We start from the raw sequence: 21,788 nt of genomic DNA on the forward strand, positions 1-21,788 counted from the left end.
AAAACGTTTGGCATCGAAAGCGACTTCCTTTATTCACACTGCCATGACCATGTTCTTCATTGATGACCGTTTTACCCTCAGAGGGAAGAGAGAGAAAAATGTGAAAGCACTATCTCTAATTTCTCTCTCTCAGTCTCTCTCTCCTCTGCAAAGCTTCAGAACTCTGGCAGAAGGAAAAGATGATGGGGTTTTTAACTTTATCCTCCAAATAATTTCTCTTCGTCTCTCCCACACAGTCCCTACAGTTGTACATTTCCTTCTCTTTAACACACATTTATGTGTGTTTCCTCACTCTCTCTCTCCTCTCTTCTCTCTCCATCTCTATCTCAGTCTGTGTTTCTGTCGCTTGAGCACTCAATGAAACACTGTAAACAGAGCCAGAAGGATGTGATGTAACGATAAAAATCAAGACTTTTCCCTCAGTGAAAGTTAAAAAAAAATAATAGAAATAAAAAGAAAAAAACATCAATTTGGGTAGAGTTTCTTATCATAGAAAAAAAATCTAATGTCGGTACGTATGGTTCTCTTCTCTATCTTCTTCTTCTTCTTCATGGAGAGTTAAAGGTTTTCTTTTTATTTTCTTAGCATATTTGGGTTAAGCAAAAACGCAGTCGTTTTTAGCTTGTGCGCATGTTGAAATGGCCCTCCTTACAGAAGTCGTCCTTCTGGGATCTCTCATCTGTTTGAGCTTTGGGACTACTGTAAATTCAGACAATGGTAAGTGCATGTTTTGACTTTGAAGTAGTTTTGTCATGACAATGAGATCTGGGTACTTGCCACTTTCTTGTTTTTTTTTAAATTCCTTTGTTGACTTCTCTAGTATTCTGTTATCAAAAGAAGCTGAATAAATTAGGGTTTGAGTTTTGAATCTTCTTGGAAGTTGAATTTATTAAACTAATTAATTTTTTTCGGAAGCGCTGACTAATTTTATTTTATTTTGGTTTATGTGCGTGTGGTTAATAAAATATCCTAATTAAAAAAAAAGGAGCAACGTTGCTGGAGATTAAGAAGTCATTCAAAGATGTGAACAATGTGCTCTATGACTGGACAGGTTCACCTTCTTCGGACTATTGTGTCTGGAGAGGTGTTACTTGTGATAACGTCACCTTCAATGTTGTTGCTCTGTAAGTTTCATCTCTTTTTTCTTTTTGGTGTTTGGTTTGATATTCTCTCGGAAAAGTTCTAATTTGTTTTGTGTCTCTCTCTCTCTATGTTGTCTAGTAATTTGTCAGATTTGAATCTTGATGGAGAAATCTCACCTGCTATTGGAGATCTAAAGAGCCTCTTATCTATGTAAGTACTGTTTTAAAACAATCACTGTAGCTATTGGAGATAAAAAAAAAGTTAAAATACTTTTTTTTTTTTTTTTTTTTTGTGACTTAGTGGTGATTAGTTGTTGTCTTTTTTTTTTTTTTTAAACCCAGTGATCTCCGAGGTAATCGTTTATCTGGGCAAATTCCTGATGAGATTGGTGACTGTTCTTCTTTGCAAAATTTGTAAGCACTTTAATTAATGAAAACTAATTTGTGTTGAAGTTTTGTATCCACTACAAGTGGTTGAAGTTTTGTTTCATTACAGGGACTTGTCTTTTAATGAATTAAGTGGTGACATACCGTTCTCGATTTCCAAGTTGAAGCAACTTGAGCAGCTGTAAGTTTCTTGCAGCCAATGTAAAGTATATATCTCAGATTCTCACCTTGTGGAATATAAATTTTACCTTTTTTTAAAACCAGGATCCTCAAGAACAATCAATTGATAGGACCAATTCCTTCAACGCTTTCTCAGATTCCAAACCTGAAAATTCTGTAAGTTCTTCTGATACTTGCATATTTTTAGCTATATATATATATATATATTTACCAGTGTGAATTGTCTTCCAGGGACCTGGCACAGAATAAACTGAGTGGGGAGATACCAAGACTTATATATTGGAATGAAGTTCTTCAATATCTGTAAGTGTTCCATTGCTCTGAAGCTTTTGACTCTTTCCATGTACCTTGTGATGATGATGACTGTTGTTATATGATTTTGGCAGCGGATTGCGCGGAAACAACTTGGTTGGTAACCTTTCTCCAGATTTGTGTCAGCTTACAGGTCTATGGTATTTGTAAGTCGAATGGATTTCCTCTTTCCCCTCTCACTTTTTTTCAAAATATGAATGAAATCTCTGACTTTTGTTTTTATTTATACAATCAGTGATGTGAGGAACAACAGTTTGACGGGTAGTATCCCTGAGACGATAGGAAATTGCACTGCCTTCCAGGTTTTGTATGTCCCCTGTCTCTCTCTGCTTCTTCTATACATATCCTTATTTGCAGTTTGAAGTTTGCTGAAAATAGTTTTGGTTTATTGTTAACAACTCTCAGGGACTTGTCCTATAATCAGCTAACTGGGGAGATTCCTTTCGACATTGGTTTCCTGCAAGTGGCCACATTGTTAGACTCCTCTTCTTTCTTCTCTCTGTTCCATATCTGGCGAATCCTTTGTTTTGTTTCGCTTACAAGAAGTTTTGGTCTATATCTTCTTTTAGATCATTGCAAGGCAACCAGCTTTCTGGGAAGATACCATCAGTGATTGGTCTCATGCAAGCTCTTGCAGTCTTGTTAGTAACTTTTTCTTCTAAATCAAGAAAGCTAATTTCAACTTTTTAATATAATCTTTAAGAGGTTTCATTATTTTTCTTTTGCTTATACAGAGATCTAAGTGGCAACATGCTGAGTGGGCCTATCCCTCCAATTCTGGGGAATTTGACTTTCACAGAGAAATTGTAAGCTTTGGATTTATACAATGCAGAAGGCTTTTCACTACTACTATATGAAAAGCCTGATGACTTTTTTATAACAGTTTAGTTTGAAGTTATAGTGATTTACCATTTTTTTGCTTTTTTATCTACAGGTACTTGCACAGTAACAAGCTGACTGGTTCAATACCACCTGAGCTTGGAAACATGTCAAAACTCCATTACTTGTACGACCAACCATATTTCTTCACCTGTGTTTTGCCATTACATTTTACTATGAACTTTTGTTTCAATCATCAAATAATTTTGCAGGGAGCTCAACGATAATCGTTTAACAGGTCATATACCACCAGAGCTTGGGAAGCTTACAGACTTGTTTGATCTGTAAGTAAACGACTCCCTTTTAGCTTTACCTGTTTTTTTTAATATTAATGTGAACTATTTACTTACATTTTTAGGAATGTGGCTAACAATAACCTGGAAGGACTTATACCTGATCACCTGAGCTCATGTACGAATCTAAACAGCTTGTAAGTGTCTCTTTCCTATTAATTTTTTTTAAAAAAAAAACTCTTATGTTTTAAGAATAGTTGCTTCTCTATGTGGTTTTTGTATCTTCTCACAAATTGTATGGTGCAGGAATGTTCATGGGAACAAGTTCAGCGGAACCATTCCCCGAGCGTTTCAAAAGCTTGAGAGCATGACTTACCTGTAAGTAATTGACGCTTAAAAATATTTACCACTGTTTTTAATTGTTTGGGGGGAATATTAATGCATTTTATTGGTTCAACCAGTAATCTCTCAAACAACAATATCAGAGGTCCAATCCCGGTTGAGCTATCTCGTATCGGCAACTTAGATACACTGTAAGCATTTTTTTTTAAATTTTGTTTTCATGTGTCTTGTCCTATGGCTATTTATTTATCTGTGACCTCTTTTTTTTTTTGTAAAGGGATCTTTCAAACAACAAGATAAATGGCAACATTCCTTCCTCCCTGGGTGATTTAGAGCATCTTCTCAAGATGTGAGCATATCCCCTTTTTCTTGTTTCGTTTTTTTTTGAGTCAAAAAGATGAATGAATGGTTGTATGATGAAATGTGGCGCGTTCTTGTTTATAGGAACTTAAGCAGAAACCATATAACGGGTCAAATTCCTGCCGACTTCGGAAATTTGAGAAGCATCATGGAGATGTAAGAACTAGTATATTCTATTTGCTTTTGTTTAAGAGACTTCTTTTTAACATTTTCACATTCCTGCTCTGAATCTATATTGTCCTTTTGGTTACAGAGATCTTTCAAATAATGATATCTCGGGCCCAATTCCGGAAGAGCTTAACCAACTGCAGAATATGTATATGTTGTAAGCAAATCTTCCTCTTAACTTACTTGTACGTTGTTGAGAATTTTCCACACTATGGTTTTTGTGATCTATCTAATCTAATGTTATATAAATCCTTTGCAGGAGACTGGAAAATAATAACTTGACCGGTAATGTTGGTTCATTAGTCAACTGTCTCAGTCTTACTGTATTGTAAGTAGACTCCAACATTGGTACTGATTTTTTTTTTGTATGGTAACTTTGTCCTAAGAACTTTAACCCCTGCACTCTTTGCTAACTTCCTGTAGGAATGTTTCTTACAACAACCTAGTTGGTGATATTCCTAAGAGCAATAACTTCTCTAGATTTTCTCCCGACAGGTATGGTTAGTTACCGTGTATTTTATTTTATTGACACTTGACACTGCTCATCTCTTTTTTTGGTTTCTTCTAAAGCTTCATTGGCAATCCTGGGCTTTGTGGTAGTTGGGTAAACTCGCCTTGTCATGTTTCTCGTCCAACAGTACGAGGTATAGTTTATCTCTCTCTCTCTCTCTCTCTCTCCTAAAATGTAATGCTTCTCAACCACCACCAACCCTTTGTTTCGTTTTTGCACAAGCAGTGTCAATCTCAAGAGCAGCTATTCTTGGGATAGCTATAGGGGGATTCCTCATCCTTGTCATGGTCCTTATAGCAGCTTGCCGGCCTCATAATCCTCCTCCCTTTCTCGATGGATCACTTGACAAACCAGGTTCTCTTTTCTTTAACTCCTTTCTTCCAATTGTTTGTTTTGTAAAATCCAATAACAATAGCTGATCCTAGTAATTTTCTTGCAGTAACCTATTCTCACCCGAAGCTGGTCATCCTTCACATGAACATGGCACTCCACGTCTACGAGGACATCATGCGAATGACAGAGAATCTCAGCGAGAAGTACATCATCGGCCACGGAGCATCCAGCACCGTCTACAAATGCGTTTTAAAGAACTGCAAACCTGTCGCGATCAAGCGTCTCTACTCTCACAGCAACCCGCAGTCAGTGAAACAGTTCGAGACCGAGCTCGAGCTGCTCAGCAGCATCAAACACAGAAACCTCGTGAGCCTGCAAGCCTATTCCCTCTCTCCCTTGGGAAGCCTTCTCTTCTACGACTACATGGACAACGGCAGCCTCTGGGATCTTCTCCACGGCCCTGCCAAGAAGAAGAAGAACACTCTTCTCGATTGGGACACGCGGCTCAAGATAGCGTACGGCGCTGCCCAAGGGCTAGCGTATCTGCACCACGACTGCAGTCCGAGGATAATACACAGAGACGTGAAGTCTTCCAATATTCTCCTGGACAAGGACTTGGAGGCTCGTCTGACGGATTTCGGAATCGCGAAGAGTTTGTGCGTCTCGAAGTCACATACTTCCACTTACGTCATGGGGACGATCGGTTACATAGACCCCGAGTACGCGCGCACCTCGCGACTCACGGAGAAGTCAGATGTCTACAGCTACGGGATAGTGCTGCTCGAGCTGTTGACAGGGAGGAAAGCCGTGGACGACGAGTTCAATCTCCACCATCTGATAATGTCCAAGACCGTGAGCAACGCGGTCATGGAGATGGCGGATCCGGATATCACGTCGACTTGTAAGGATCTCGCGGTGGTGAAGAAGGTTTTCCAGCTCGCTCTGCTGTGCACTAAGAGGCAGCCGAACGATCGGCCCACCATGCACCAGGTGGTCCGTGTCCTCGGCAGCTTTATGTTTTCGGAACAGCCGCCAGCAGCCAACGCGGTAGCTGCAGCAGCAGCCGCCACGTCGGCAACGCTGGCCTCTTCGTGCTACGTGGATGAGTATGCGAATCTCAAGGCTCCTCACAATGTCAACTGCTCTTCCATGAGTGCTTCGGATGCTGAGCTCTTTCTTCGATTTGGACAAGTCATTTCTCAGAACAGTGTGTGAAGAATAACATGTTTGGTGGTGCGTTTTCTAAGGAGGACGTTAGTATGCCTTTGTAAAACACTGTGCACGACCTTATTGTTTAGGTATAAGAGTGTTAATATATTTTCAGACAGACCACCTTAGACTTGCTATATTCTATCTTCACTATTTTATCATTTGGGAAATTAATTGAATTATTGAATCCCCTGCATTATTCATTACTTGTTCCACAACCTATTGGTTTTAAAATGATTTAAAATATTTTTTCATCAAGATAGATAGTATTAATTCAAAATCAGTCTGATGGTATAACTAGCGAGAAGAGTATATGCTAACAACATGAACCTAGATGCAGCACCCAAGAAAAGACTTCAGCCATAAGAAACGGCTGAGCGAATAAAACTTGACTCGCGACCATCTTCTCACCGAAGAGAAGTCAAGTCGCAATCCATGATCCACTAGACGACTCAGTGTTACTGAAGAACTTCGGTTGATTCTTTTGTAAGATACATTTGGTTTAATCATTTTTATATAATTTTAATGTGTAATTAAAATTTTTACTTCCCCAAAAGTATAAGCATCTATTTATTCTAATGTAAGATACACTTGGTTAAGACTCTCGCCCTATTCTTATTAGCTACCGTTGGAAATGAGTCATATTTTTGTGTCATATGCCTTTCCAATTGTGTTCTATGATTGATGGTCTTCAGTTATACAGGAGTAAGTATTTGTGTGATATATGTTATGGAATATTATGGTATTAAATTGTTTTACAAATTCTAAATATTTTCAAATTTTACTTGATCTTCAAATTAAAATCTCTTTTTTATCAAAAAATAAACAATTAAAATCTCATGTTGAATTACTTCACAAATCATTCAATATTAATAAAAACAACTCACTTCAATTCAATTTTTTTACTTAGAACACATTAATATATAGCACGATTTGTATGTTGGTTTTACGATAAGTACATAATTAACATAATAGTAAATATATATATAGATATAATTTATTCTTCTGATCTTTAATGGGCTAAGTAAACAATAATGTTTTCATTTTGCAATCACATCTGAGTTTTGCTACCCTTGTTCAATTTGAACCTGAAAAACAAATATCATGTTAAATTTTAGAAAATGTTCATAATAATACACAGCTAAATTTTTATTAACAATTTAATACACTAATTTCTTTCGCGTACAAGTATACCAACTATTTGTTTTTCAGTTTAGGTCACTAACTTTTAATTTCTTAGAATAATAATTTTATCTATTTGATATTAATTTATAAATACCTTTTTGATCAGGCTAAGAATAGAAACTAGATGATCTTCCATTATTGTGAGTCGGGCCAAATCATCAACTCTATGCGGGTCTTGCCAGTTCCTTGTAGATTAGTAAACATTCGTTTAAGTAAACAAATAGTTGATATTATTATTATTAAGTAAATGTTTTAACATAATTTTCAATCATGCTTGTCTTTTTGATTATTTACCTCAGAATTGATGTATTTTCATCAAGCAATTCTCTAGCTTCTCCCAGTTCAATTACCTTATCATCTTCTTGAAGCTTAATATTGATTATATAGATAAAGTAAAATTAAACTATTCTTTTTTAAAAAAAAATGAAGAACAATTCTTTTAAGCACTTTGTTATTTTCTGTACCTGGACTTCATCTCTGCAATAAAAATAGCAAATTAGGTCAATCTGGTCTATGTATATGGATATATTTGACTAACAATTATTACTGTATCAATTATTAAACATTTACAATTGTACCTTCCAGAAGAATGATTATGATTTTCATTGGGATTTTTATTCTTGAACAGCTTCATCAACGTCTAAGATTTAGATGCAACAACACAAATGTAGAATTTAAGCGCAGTATTTCGTAAAATTGGCAAATGAAAAATAAGATATTTTCTGATGACTAGTGTGTAAATCAAACCTTTTTTGTGTAGGATCTCCTAAATGCATACATACAACAAAATCATAGATATTAAATTTAATTAGAAAACCAAAAAAAAATCAGTGCTAATATAATTTTATATATTAATAGAAAAACCGAAAGATCAAACCTCTCTTCACGTTCATATTCTGACATATTGGAAAGCCTCTCCAAGATTCTACCAAGAGGTCTGCAATTTTATACGCATATTTTTCTAAGAAAATATTGGTAATTTTGAATCTACAGTTGACAAAGTATTTAAAATAACATCTCAGAATCTATATAAATGAGTTCTTATATTTCTTATAACTGGAGTGAATTACCATGTCCATTTTCAAATTATAACCAGTTTAAAATAAAATAGATATAAAAAAGACGCAAGAGAAAGCTGAACCATTGGGTATTCTTAAAATTATTTGAAAAGGATAGAAATATATTAAATAGCTTAATAAGTTCAAAAATTACAATGTTTTCGTGGGTTTTCTTAAATTGAAAAATTCATAGCTGTTTTTTTTTATAAATTACTATGAAATTCATTATTTTATTTTTAAAAATTCTTAGTTGGAATATAACTACGATGTCCAATCTTAAACTAATCCAACCTCGATTCGAACTAGTCCATCATAAAACCTAATGATATAAAAAAAAGTTTCACTTTTTGTATCTGATAACTGAATTATCATCCAGAAAACACTAATCTAAAACTACACTTATAGAAAATTAAGGATTTATTTGATCAAAACCAGAATTTAAAGGGAACCGTATCAAATTAGAGTAATATAATAGGTTCTTCCTTTTTGGTAAAAAAAGTAATAGACTAGTTTAAAAAAAAGTAATAGTAAGCTTTTGTTTGTAAAATAAAAATTTACAAAAGCAAAACCTAAAATCTTGATTAAACCCTCCAACATGATATATGTCGTTGTATGTTCAATCCAATACAGATATTATATGTTCAAACATTTTATAGTTATCGAAAAAGTAAATTAAAAGATCAAAAGGACCTGGAATGAGGATAGAAAAGGTTTGGCTTGGAGGTGGGTGAAAAGACGAGGAGAATTATATCACTATCGCACAATACCGCCATTTCCTCAGCCTTTTTTAAAAGCCCTTTTTTACGTTTTGAGTATTTGCTACTTTTCTCCTTTGGGCATTCTATTTTCTTCAATTCTATTTTCTTCCTTCCCATTTTTTTATTTGTCTTAGTACTTCTTGAAATGTCCTCTTATTTATATGACTTTATAAATACTATTTGGAGAAAGTTTATCCTAGGATCATCAAATTTGTGATAAGAGATCTCGACTAAATAAATGTTTTTAAAATTTTAATTAATAGTTTAAATACATCGTAGATACTATTGTAAAAATTCTGTAAATTAATAATGTTGGGACTATAATATTTTTTTAATTTACAAAAAGGTTCTTTTTCTAGATTTTTTATTTATTTTAGAATAAATTATTTTTAAAAATAAACAAAATAATTTATTTTACCGTATATGCACTAATTAAATTTTTTTAAATTTTATTTTCATGTTATTTTATTGTATTATTTGGTGTATATAAATATTCTTTATAAAATTTAAGCGTGGTTTAGATATAATTTTACTACATATAAGCAAAAAAATAATGAAATGTTAAGAAAATATAGAGATAATTATATTGTGAAATAAAGAAAATAATACAATTGTTTGTTTGTACATATATAAAATTTATATATACAAAAATTATTAATTGATGATTTCAACGAGACCATATATTTACATAGGATTTTATAAAATATTATTATCTTATTACTTTATCGATTTATGTTATATTTTAAACCTCCCAATTCAGGACCAGAAAAATTAATTAATTTATAGTATTTATTAAATTATCGAGTATTAATTTAGTGTTTCTACTGTATTTGGAGGATTTTTTTATTTTTTTATTTTAAAATAAATATTTTAATCTAGATTTAGTTAGATAAATACATGCTGCACAAAAAAATACATATTAATTAATATGATAATGCAACACATATAACACAATTCTTTTTGTAGCTTTACACTTTTTATACAGTCATAAATAATTGATTAGTGAATCCTATTTTAAATATATTAATTATTAATGTTCAGATTGCAACCCATTTCAAATGTGTGAAAGTATATATGGTAAAAGTAAGCATAAATCTAAGAGAAAATGTTGTTCAAAAAAATCTAAGAGAAATTAGTGGAATAACCCTAATTAAGAAAGAATTTTTGAAAAACGGCTTGGAGAGAGAGAAAGGCTCTCCACGTGCGCGCCGCCGCCGTCCAGCTGGTTCGGCTCGGGCTTGGTTCTTGGGTGAGGGCCTCTGGCCCAATTACAAAAAAAAAAAAAAATTTGAAACTAAAGTCTATTTTAATTTTTTATCCATTTTAAAGTGGGACATTTGCTAAAACCAACCCAAAAATTCAAGTCAAATGTAAAAGTATACCCCACTTTCAGTCAAATGCAAAACCAACCTAAAAGAGTGGTAAAAGTACTATTTAATCCTTATGATCAAACAAAAAAAATAAATGTATTTTACATTTATATCCTTCGTAAGTCTACATATAACAGAAAGAAGTCTACATACATGTAGACTTCATACGAACTCTACCTTGTAGATTTATTATATAGTCTACATTTTAATTTGATCTAATAATTTAATTTTAAAAATGTATAAAAATATTTGTTATGAAATTTTTAGTTAACCTTCAATATAAGGATTAATATGAGGTTTATAAATTAAAAGTTTATATAATTTAACAATTTAAGAGAATATATTGATTTGGTAACCATGTGTTAGAACATTGGTTATGGTATAGCAACAAAAGGTTCTAACATATTATGTCTATAAGGGGTTAGATTCTTAGGGTTAGATTTTAGATTGAGATTTTTTTATTAATTTAAATTTGTATATTAGTGTTGAGTAGTTTATATTTTGCAAATTTTGATATTTGATGCAATAGTTAGGATTTTTTTGATTATCAAGCAAATATTTAGAGTTTGAGATTTATGATTTAGGGTTTCGTAGACTTACAATAAAGTCTACTTCACTGTAGACGATTTTTTCTGTCTATGTTAATCGGTTTTACAAAAAATATTATTTTAAAATTAAATTTAGTTCTTTATGAATAAAAATGTGAAATCATATATTATAACTATTAAAAAAAATTTAGTAAATCATATATTAAAATTATTAAAACAATAAAATATTAAAATAGTTAAGAACAAAAGAAATTTAAATCATATATTATACTTAAAAATAATAAAAGATAAATATCAAAAAATCATAGTAGACTTATTTACAAGTCTACCAAACTGAAAATAATTTATGCTAACCAGACTTTAACCAAAATAGTTTAATTTAACCAAACTTAAACCAGGAAAATTTTAACCTAACTGGATCACGTACCCCACATATAAATACACTTTCTTTTGTGAAATTAGGTTAAAATCACAAAACCTAGCGCCGTTGCTCTTTCTCTCCGACAAGGCGATTTCCGGCACGATTTTCGGCACATTTCCAGCGGTCTTCAAGTAGTTTCCATCACCGTCCTGTCGTCGCTGCAACATCTTCCCTCTGACATGGTCTGTTTGATGTCTATTTTCAGAACTTCGTCAGAGTCATGTCGTTGTTGTTGTCGTGTCAGAGTCGTGTCGGTTGTAGTCGTTGTTGTCGATTTCGTAGCTGTTTGTTTGTTAAGTAATCTTTTAATTTTCTTTTGTTTCAGATCTGGTTGGTTTCACGGCGAGCAGTGCTTCTGGTCTCAGATGTGGGAGATGTTGAAAGTATCCACCCCGAAGACAACTCATCACAATGATCTTGTAAGTTTAGCTCGTAAATATTCCCTGAACTTGATAGTTCATTATTAGAGCTTTCTGAATTTTCTAGTTTGGGTTGCACTTGCAGGTTAGCTTCTCAGCTCTTGGCATGGCTCGGTCTTGGTAGGTTTCACTTTACGTTTCTCTTAATCTGAAAAGCACAAAAAAATTTGAAACTGTTTTTGTTTGTTTGTTTCTTTAACAGACGTTTAAGAGAGATTCTCCACTGGTTGTAGACATGACAACATCAATCCTGAAACTCTGAGACGAGAAAATTGCAAGACGGGTGGAAGCTTTGTATCCGAGTATGCAGACCATGTATATATACTTCTCAAATGCAGCACATGAAGGTATGCGATTTCATTGCTACGAAAATTAGTGCAAATAACTGTTGTTGTGGCTGGCTTAACACGGCCTATGCTGAGGTCTAAGGTAGTATTCTGAGCAATTTCGTTGGGAATGATGCCTAATATGTAACCGTGCTACAGGATATTGCTGGTACTTTGGCGGCAGAAGATGCTGGCCAAGTGGCTAAGCTTCGATCAGTTCTGGAGTCCGTTGACCACAAAAGAAGAAAGGTACATCATCTCTCTTGTAAATAAATGATAAAGTTCTGAGGTTACTTTGATTGTTTTTGTATAGGTGTTCTTATGCTCATGAATTTAGTCTACTCTGTTTATCAGATTTTACAACAAATGAGAGGTGATGCACACTTGCTTAACTTGGAAGAAGGCAGTCCTCCTATTCAACCCAAGTTCTTCAGCCCCATTCATCATAAAATGTGGAGGTAACACCAACTCAGAGCTAGTGATCAAGGCTGATGCACGCGTTCAAGAGCCCAAAGGGAGGTGAACTTGAAAGAGTTATCCCAAGAGCTTCTGTTTTAGTAAAGCATGAGCTACTCAAGGCTCTACAATTTGGCGCATTGTGATCTTATATATTATTTTCGGCCACTGGCCAAATTTGGCGCATTTATGCTACCTTTGGGGTCCATATCCATTGTCTGTATGTAACTTCACTTTGTATATTGCTATCATTCACAGATCAATAATTGTTTACTTTCACAGCCAGTTTTTGAATTGCTTCTCAAGTGTTAGATGATAACAAAATCTAGTTGCAGTAATAGTGTGATTATAAAATGGATGCCACCATTTAAACACACGTTATACATAAGATGTGAATCCATTGTGTTTAGCAGTAAGGGTCTAAGACTTAAGTTCATGAAACCACCACAAAGAGTTTTTCACCATTGATTCTTTGCAAAAGAAAAATTAAAGAAATAGATTGTAGTATACACCTACTAATTAACAACATATCAAAACCAAAATTTCATGTTTGATAAAATTATAAAAGTAGACTTACAAAAACGTCTACACTTATTAGCTAACTACATAATCAAATAAAAAAATTGATAGTTTCATAATTATAAAAGATTATCTTTTGAAAATAGTTCAAAACCATTAGGATTAACTAACACACAATATCAAACAATAAAATCTTAAAAATACTTAATGAATAATACACAAATTCACTTTATATAGATTTTTAGACGTAGACTTCATATTTCGTCTTACATGCATAGACTGTCATGTAGGTCAACTATTTGGGTTAGTTTTTGCAATTGTAAAATTCACGGGTTATTATTTGTATTTAAATAAAATTTGTGATTTTATATTTGTAGACTTTATTTTCAGTCTACATTTTTAAAATGTTAGTTTTTACAGTTGACCAGAATTCACATAAAATTTGAATTTCAAAAGTAGACTTCATATATAGTCTACATTTTTAATTTTCTTGGAATAGGTTAGTTTTTGCAATTGACCAAGTTTGACTTTCCATGAGTAAATTGAAATTAACGTCTACACATGTGTAGACTTCACATAAAGTCTACTCTCAAATCCGACAGGTTAGTTTTGCATTTGACCAAAATAAAAAAGTAGACTTCATATGCAGTCTATTTTTTTTTTCCGAGAAGAGTAGACTGAATATGAAGTCTACATTTCTTTTTTCTTTCGGTCAATTTTTTAACATTTTAGTCAAATACAAAAATAACCTATTCAACGAAGTCAAAGTTTTGGTCAAATGCAAAACTAACATTTTGTAGATTTCCTTAATAATCTCCAGAATATAGACTGCTAATGAAGTCTACTTTGAAAAGTCAAAAGTTCAGTCAAATGCAAAACTAACCTCTTTTACGTAGACCTCTTAGTAAGTTTACCTATTTTTTTGTTTTTGTTTTCAAAGGAAAAGATGTAGACTTCTAAGGAAGTCTTCTTTACAAAAAAAATTATTTTGGTCAATTGCAAAACTAACCTAAGCATTGACAAGTAGACCGCATCGTAAGTCTACGCCACTGTGTAGACATACAAAACAGTCTACAATCGTGACACAGATCTGAAAAATGACGAAAACCATGTAAACAGTTACCTTTTTCTGGTGCAAAGCACGTTTCCACCCTTTTCCACTATCCAAGCTCCAAATATGAGCAAAAAATAGCATCTTTGATGATTCACAACTGAATAAACTCGAAAATATGAAAGTTGTGCTTATGAAAATGAAATCTATGAGAGATTTTTAGATGAAAATGGAGAGAAAATGAGATGAAATGTAGATTTGTTGGTTTAGAAAGAGAAAAAAGTGGTTAGAAATTGAGTTCTTGAGCTTTTATAAGCTCAAAAATGATAGTTCATGGTGGTTGCAAAATTGATGATAATGGTATTGTTGTAAATAAGAAGAAATGTTTAGGGTGTAATTGGTTTTTGGTCATTTTCGAAATAATTAAAAAATTAAATAATAATAGCAATTTTGTAAATATTTCAAAAACATAAAGATAGTTTGGAAAATTCATTGATGAATAGTAATGGCAAAAAAAAAAGGGTTAGTTTTAGGTTTGACTTGAAAATATGGGTTGGTTTTGAAAAACTCCCTTTTAAAGTTTGGTAAACTAGATACAAAATTGCAACCCCGTAACAAATATAATCTCATTATTATTTGAACTAGGGTCAATCCGCGCTACGCGCGGGATTTGGATTACGTGTCCTTTCCATTTGAACAGAATTGTAAAAGCATTGTTTTTAGGTATTGTCTAGTTTCATGTCGTGTTGACTGTTTCTGTATGGAATATTTGAAAGAGGTGGTGATTTCAAGTCGTTACACATGTAATATTTTCGAACGTATGTCGGCTGTATTTTATAGGGAGATCAGAGACACTGGGCTATTACTTTTGTTAATGTGGTCTTCAGGTCTTGTATGGGCTTGTCAATTGCATGTAACGTTTTTGAGTAGTCGGATATTGTTGGAGCAATTTTCTTTTGGTTTTGTTATGTATGTATTTGCTTAGCAATATCTTATTGACCAAACAATCAATGAGTTTTACATTATTTTAGTGCAGCATACTCTTGTCTAATAGGGTATTTATATGGATGTTTTTTTAAGAAAATTGCATATGTTTCTATTTGTAATAATTTTTTTATCTATACTATTAAAGAATATAAATCTAAATATATTCGTAGTAAAGCGATACTCAAATTTTGATCATGAAAGAAACTTCATCTTCCTTATATAATCTTACTTTATCTCAAACATGTTTATAGTTTATAGACAGCTTTCATGTTCCTCAGTTCATGCAAGTTTGATAAAAAGAAGAGAGCGATATAGAGATAACAATGGAAGTAGTAGAGTGAGGTTCTCTGCTTTAAGTTTTGTACCTTTAACTTCAAAATCTTAAACTCAATGCTAATTGATTCTTATTTTTGGTCTCAGCAGAATCAGAATGGCTCGGGCTGGTGATCAAAGGAGAAGACGGATAGACTTCGTCAGAAACAGTCCAGAACCACTTGTGTTGTGGTTTTGAGCCAAACTAAATTCTAAATCTGTAATAAAACATAAATGGAACACAAACAATACAAAGAAGCAAAAAAGTGACTGCTAACTTTTCCGTAAAAGTATTTGTTTTGTTGTTGGTTTATTTAAAGATGTTCAGTAGTGAACTTCCCCTAAAAACAAAACAGAACAAAAGAAATACCAAAATAAGTAAATCAAAATGAAAACCTATAATTTAGTAGCTCTAACAGATTCCATCCACAAAACAACCCACTTTTTAAAAAGGAACCATCAAACCAAAACTATTAGTCCAAATCTAAGTTCATTCCTGCAAAACATTTTCTGAAGAGAGAGAGTAATGTTTTTTTTCCGTCAAGTGTTTATTTATAAGGTTTTATTAGCAAGATATAGAGTAATGTCTAAGTTCGCTAGTTCCGTCTACTATGTTCTGATTGCGAAAAATAATATGCATGTTTTTGTGAATAAACATTGATTAATCTAAAGTTACAGTAAAAAATTATTTTAACATGTTTTATATGTATAAAATAACTTATTTAAAATAAATGATAGTCTAATAAATCAGGAAAAAATACAGTAACATTCTCTAAAAATAAATAATTTATACATAAAAAACCAATGTTTTAAAAAAATCTAAAATTAATGTGTAAATTTTATCTTACAACACGTAATTGGTTATTTGATATATATATATATATATATTGTTTATTTAGTCTTCAAATATAATAACAGAAAATATTCAGTCATGTATTTTATTTAAATATTAATAACTAATACTATATTTTCATTATGTTTTTAAACAAATTATTTCCTGTTACTGCAAATCATATATTCATTTTTGCAATTGCAATATTTAAATCACTAATTTTAAAATAAAATATGTTAAAAAAAACTAAAACTAAATTCAAAGTATATACATATTATAAATAATCAATTTTTTGAGTGTTAAACCTAGGCGAGGTGTGATTAAGTTGCATTTCTATTCATTTTCCATTTCGTAGTCAGAAAAGCAGGAAAAAAAGCGATTTGCATATACTTCCAATTTCCAAAAGAAAAATAAACTAATATGTTCTAACTGTTATGTGGTCCGTTTTCACAACTTCATACACCACAAATACAATCAACGTCAACACTATTACTGTTATGTGTTTCTAAACCTTATTTTTGTATTTAATTAAATTTTTGATTGCGAGTTTTATCTTCCACCACAGACATCTGTGTCGAACGGCGGCCGTGGAGACATGCCGGTCTATCTCCTCACTTCTCATAAACTTATACTGCTCCTTTGTGTTTAGAAGTTTCCCTTCTTTTGAATATACTTTCTCGAACTGTATGACTATGTAAGTTTTAGCTTTGTAATCTTATTGCTCTCATTATAATATAGAAAACTCTTAAAAACAAATGACACTACATTTTACTATGATAAACCAATAGCTATCTCCTTAACACACACAAACACATAACAGTTCCTAAGATAAGAGATTTAACCATTTTCAAAAAACTCAGTCACTCGCTTCATTAGTTTAAATTCAAAGCTACCTTCTTTTTCTTGTTCTTCTTGCACTCTTTGTTCAACATCACAGATAATTTAGCCAATCCGAACTTTTTCCTCTTCCCATTGACCCTCTTATATTTTTCCTTCCCTTCACCATTTCTTTCTTCCACATTAGTCTTTCAAAGAATCTGACCCAAGGACACTCTCCCGTTCATCATCATCGCTGACTCATCCGCAAGAAGTACCTTCCTGCTCAGTATCTGCCCAATAGACGTCGCTGGTTTCAAGACAGTAACTGAAGACGCTGTCCCGTCTCCATTCATCATCATATCCAGACCGTTTTCATCCATCAGAACTGTCTCTCTCCTGTTCTTGTACTTGCCCTTGTAAGATGATGATCTCCTCCTACGTTCTGACCACTGCCATTGTGTCTCTTCTTCTCCTGCTTTCATTTTTGCGGAGTTCACTGTCTCCAGACCTTCCTCAATCGTCCTCCTGTTGCTTTTAATCTCTTGAGCCGTTTCTTCTATCTTCTCAGGAATCTCCTCCTGCAACATCTTTCTTGTTCTTCTTCTCCTGGTGACATCTTTGATTTCAGCTATTGCAACTGCTTCAGCCGCTCTAGCAGCTTCCTTCATCTTCATAGCAGTGACCAAACGCATCTCAGCAGCTTTGATATTGCTCCTCGTCCGTTCGATCTCACACACAGCTTTGATATTGCTCCTCGTCCTCGTATTGCTTTCTCTCCAGCTCATGAGATCACACTCCTTGTTCCTCCAATGGCCCTGAATACATATGTCTGAACCTACTTTCTTCTAAATCCTATCTGAAACCTGCTGTAAACCATTAAACAATAACAGTTCCACTATAGAAGACGATACGTTTAGAGACTATATATGCGGTGACTTTCCACCAAGAAGCTTCAGCCTCTGTCACATGAAGCCTTATCTTAGCCTCTTCCAATGCTGTCTGCATCTCTTTTATCTCATATTTTTGTCTTGTCACCATGAGCTCGTGTAGCCTTCTCTCTAGCTCATAAGGTCATACTCCTTGTTGTTTCACCAATGGTCCTGAACACAAACATAGTTTCTTCTAAATCTTTACTCTTCTCTGAAAATTCCTGTAAACAGTTTCACAATAACAATGTGTGACAAAGAATCAAAATCAATAATTGCTTGAATCTCAAGGACTTTAATGTCTAGTACTTTACCATAAGCTTGGAAGCTCAAACTCGGGTTGAGCTTATGCTTCAAACTGATCCCTTTCTCCTCCAGAATTTTCTTCCCTTTCCTTAAACATGTAATGTATATAAAGACCTTCATATCCAGTGATGAACAAAATCACCCTTTTTGCAGTTATAAAGACAAAATGAGAGACAAATAAATTTTTATACAATTATCGATCCTGCAATGAGACTAAATTCAACTCACAATTAGCATTCTGATTCATCAATATATCGACATTCAGGTCAAACTTTATATTATACACACTAAACCTAACCTATCAATAAGCTATAACAAATGGTAACGAAGTTACCTGAATTGATGGTCCTACACGCCCAACTCCATGCCGATCATCCTCCAGGAAATTTCTGACCGTCCCCGAATCACAGTCTCTCACATGGCTTCTCGCCACAGCTTTTGTCGTCACTTTGAGGTAAACAACCGAGACATGGCTCTCCGTTGAGACAGACACCTGATCCGTATGCAATCAGCTCTCATTCCTACACCGCCATCCACCTGAGAATTCAAAAGGCTCTGGGGATTCAAACTCTAATGAGAAGAGAATGATGAATTTATGGATACAAATTCACCTATAATTAGTTGCAGATTCACCGGCTGGAAGAAAGGGAGATGCAGTGAATCAGAAATCGTGGAATGAGTGGGAAGATGGAGTTAATTGGGAAGTTAATTTGAAGTATTGAAACAACCGAGTTCCGTAACCATCCTGGTTTCCATAGAAGGTGAGACGATCGAAGCTTGACACAGAGATTCACGACGTTTCGTCTCTCTTGAAACTCCATTGTTGGTTTGGATGGCCAGAGATCGAAGAAGACTATTAACCCTAGTTTTCGATATCGCCTTCAACTAAGATGATCGTCTCTCTAAGATGTTGAGTTTTACAAAACTTAATAACGTAAAAGAGTCCAATAAGAGTGTAGCATAAAGCCCATAAAGAACTAAAACCAAAGGAGGAATCTCGGGCCAGGGACAGGTGTCATGTTCATATTAAACGCAAGCCCATCTGACGTGTTTTAATGAAATGTTGTGATTGGAGGAATTTAATAAGTGACATGGACAGGCTAGAATCTCTCCATATCTGGCTTTTAGTATTGTGATTTTTTTATTTAGTTTATGATTATCTTTATTTTTGATTTAAATATTCTTTATTTTGTACTTTTACATTAAGAAAATAAAAAAAGAATGAATTTTAAGTAAAAAAAACATGTTCGCTCTATTTTTCCTCTCTCTCTCTATCAATTACTACTCAGTTTTTTTTTATTTCGCTCTCTCTAGTGTGGGACTTTAAACACACAAATTAACTTAAGTAAATTTAGGCAAACTAAAATTTATGAGTTAGAATCACGCAAGTGGATATATGTGACAAAAAAAGGATATCTAAAGATTTATTCGTATTGCTTATTGGAATAAGCTTTCATACAAGAGATTGAATTGTTTAGTCAAGTTCGAATAAGAATATGAAAAGTAAAGATAAGTGTTAGATCATTTATTTGGAGAGCTTTGAACAATGTCCTTCCGGCAACAGAACTACTCAAGAAACAAGGGGTGAAACTGGATACTGTTTGTCAGAGATGTGGTAACAGAGAAGAATCGGTTAATCATATACTGTTCACATGTTCAGTTGCCCGACAAGTGTGGGCGTTGGCAAACATCCCATCTCCTGATCTGTTTGGGTTTAATGACTCCCAATATCGAACACTGATTTTTCTAATGGGAATGAAAGGCATGCTCAATATTCCCATTGAAATCAAAAGAGGCTATACTTGGTTTATATGGGTTTTTATGGAAAAAAACAGAAATGGAGTGTGCTTTGAAGGAAAAAATAGCAGTTCCATGGAAATATATTGGCCAGAGCAAGGAAGAAGCAGAATTTTGGTTCATGGCAAGTTTTGATGCACAGCTGAAGAGCTATGTCTAACATTGAATCGAGACAGGAAGGGAGGTTTGAAGCCTTCTTGTGGGCGGTTAATGGTATGAAAAGTCACAGGATTAACAAGGTGATCTTTGCTATTAATGATGCGTGTGTGGTTGGATTGTTAACAAGACCAAAGAGATGGCCTCTGTTTAAATTTCAGAGGTTGGAGATTATGAAAGTTTTGGCAGGAATTGAACGGTGGAGGTTGCTAAATGCTAATGGAAGAGAAAACAATCAATAGAGAGGCTGATCTCATTGCACAAAATGTTCCTAACCAAAGAAGAACTCAATCATTATGTGGCTGTGGGCTGGATGTACTTGGATCTTGATCTTTTTTTGTTTTGTCAACTACTTGGATCTTGATCAGTTTGACTGAATGGATTTATAAAAGAAAGTATTACACTCAGAGACACATTTACACTTATTATAACATTATGAGTCACTTTCTTCTACCCACACACTTTTTCTAACTATTTGTTCAATTTTCGTTAGGTTTTCTAACTAGAGAAACATAACTATATTATAATTTGTGGTCCCCATTCTCTTTTATTCTTTTTTTTTGTAAATTGTTTTATCTTTAAGTAAACTAAGTTTCTCGATCTTGATTCATCTCTAGTTTTTTTTTTTTTGATAAGATTTATTTATCTCTGGTCTGCTATGGTTCGCTTGAGCCACAATCTCAACTCACGGTGAGTGATTCACCTTCACGTACTATGGAAGCCAGGACTGCTCCAATTCGACGAGCTCTCCACCGGAATCTTCAGCCGCGGCGAGCTCCTACTGCTGCGTTCTTCCTTCTCCACGAGTCTTCTTTTCCGCGGTGTCTCATGTCCGGTGGGAAGCTTCAACGCCCTCCCCAGTTCCTCCATCGTTGGAATCGACAGCGACTTGACCGAGAAGCTCGTCACAACAATGGCCAATTTTAGCCTTTTTGCACATCTAGTCCTCTGAATAAATGTTATTTTCACTTAGACCCTAAACTTTCGATTGTACAGAAATATCCTTTGATTTTGACCTCAAATTTCTAATTGTGCATTCTATACCTTTTCAAATGCAAACGAATCTATAACAAGTGCTAAAAGCTATAAAACATGAATTAAGACGGCTGCTTATAGAGTATAATTCTAACAATGAAATAAATTTATAGCTATATAATGATTAAGAAGGCTCGAACTAAATAGTTTTTGTTTGGTTCGGTTAACAAACCGGTGATTGATTGATACAATGTGTATTTACTATGTCCAATTGTTTTGTTTAACGTGCAACAGTCCTCATCTGATTTGAAATGTTTTTCCTTTAAACAGAAAGTGTACCTATGTATAAGTGTACATATGGATATCGTCAAAACGATTTACGAAAAATATGTGTACACGTGGATACTAAATTTGCTATCCATACTGGTCCAACATACAAATATATGTGTTCAAATTCAGTGTTCTTGTGAGTTTTTTTAATATAGTGTACATACAAATATATGTGTTCAAATCCAGTGTTCATGTGAGTTTTTATAAGTATGAACCATTTTAATTAATATTGGAAAAACGT

The 21,788-nt window shown here is 33.6% G+C and overlaps 3 protein-coding genes and 1 long non-coding RNA gene across 4 annotated transcripts; 2 read left to right on the forward strand and 2 right to left on the reverse strand.

Annotated features, from left to right (window-relative positions):
• Window positions 1-58: 58 nt before the first annotated feature.
• LOC103842153 (LRR receptor-like serine/threonine-protein kinase ERECTA) lies at window positions 59-6,195 on the forward strand. Its single transcript, XM_009118768.3, has 26 exons — window positions 59-511; window positions 586-717; window positions 986-1,124; window positions 1,222-1,293; window positions 1,425-1,496; window positions 1,579-1,650; window positions 1,734-1,805; window positions 1,881-1,952; window positions 2,036-2,107; window positions 2,197-2,268; window positions 2,367-2,435; window positions 2,531-2,602; window positions 2,696-2,767; window positions 2,896-2,967; window positions 3,053-3,124; window positions 3,199-3,270; window positions 3,380-3,451; window positions 3,535-3,606; window positions 3,693-3,764; window positions 3,860-3,931; window positions 4,029-4,100; window positions 4,203-4,271; window positions 4,367-4,438; window positions 4,514-4,587; window positions 4,680-4,808; window positions 4,894-6,195. Exons 2-26 carry the CDS (start codon window positions 639-641, stop codon window positions 6,000-6,002), a joined length of 2,964 nt encoding a protein of 987 aa, XP_009117016.1. The 5' UTR covers window positions 59-511; window positions 586-638; the 3' UTR covers window positions 6,003-6,195.
• Window positions 6,196-6,650: 455 nt separating this feature from the next.
• On the reverse strand, window positions 6,651-9,413 carry LOC103842154 (agamous-like MADS-box protein AGL65). The gene is made up of 8 exons (XM_009118769.2): window positions 8,930-9,413; window positions 8,059-8,118; window positions 7,929-7,947; window positions 7,760-7,821; window positions 7,646-7,658; window positions 7,476-7,549; window positions 7,276-7,366; window positions 6,651-7,084 (listed from the first exon to the last, which is right to left on the reverse strand). The coding sequence occupies exons 1-8, from the start codon at window positions 9,112-9,114 to the stop codon at window positions 7,064-7,066; spliced, it is 525 nt and encodes a 174-aa protein (XP_009117017.1). The 5' UTR covers window positions 9,115-9,413; the 3' UTR covers window positions 6,651-7,063.
• Window positions 9,414-11,254: 1,841 nt separating this feature from the next.
• On the forward strand, window positions 11,255-12,822 carry LOC103842155. The gene is made up of 6 exons (XR_627933.3): window positions 11,255-11,518; window positions 11,662-11,755; window positions 11,841-11,875; window positions 11,958-12,102; window positions 12,241-12,330; window positions 12,436-12,822. It is a non-coding gene; the product is annotated as an uncharacterized LOC103842155 (long non-coding RNA).
• Window positions 12,823-13,549: 727 nt separating this feature from the next.
• On the reverse strand, window positions 13,550-18,893 carry LOC117127940 (WEB family protein At3g51720-like). The gene has a single exon (XM_033278980.1). The coding sequence runs from the start codon at window positions 17,840-17,842 to the stop codon at window positions 17,267-17,269; it is 576 nt and encodes a 191-aa protein (XP_033134871.1). The 5' UTR covers window positions 17,843-18,893; the 3' UTR covers window positions 13,550-17,266.
• Between the last annotated feature and the right edge of the window lie 2,895 nt (window positions 18,894-21,788).

The sequence above is a fragment of the Brassica rapa genome, chromosome A09 (genome assembly GCF_000309985.2).
Source record: "Brassica rapa cultivar Chiifu-401-42 chromosome A09, CAAS_Brap_v3.01, whole genome shotgun sequence".
NCBI lineage: Eukaryota > Viridiplantae > Streptophyta > Magnoliopsida > Brassicales > Brassicaceae > Brassica > Brassica rapa.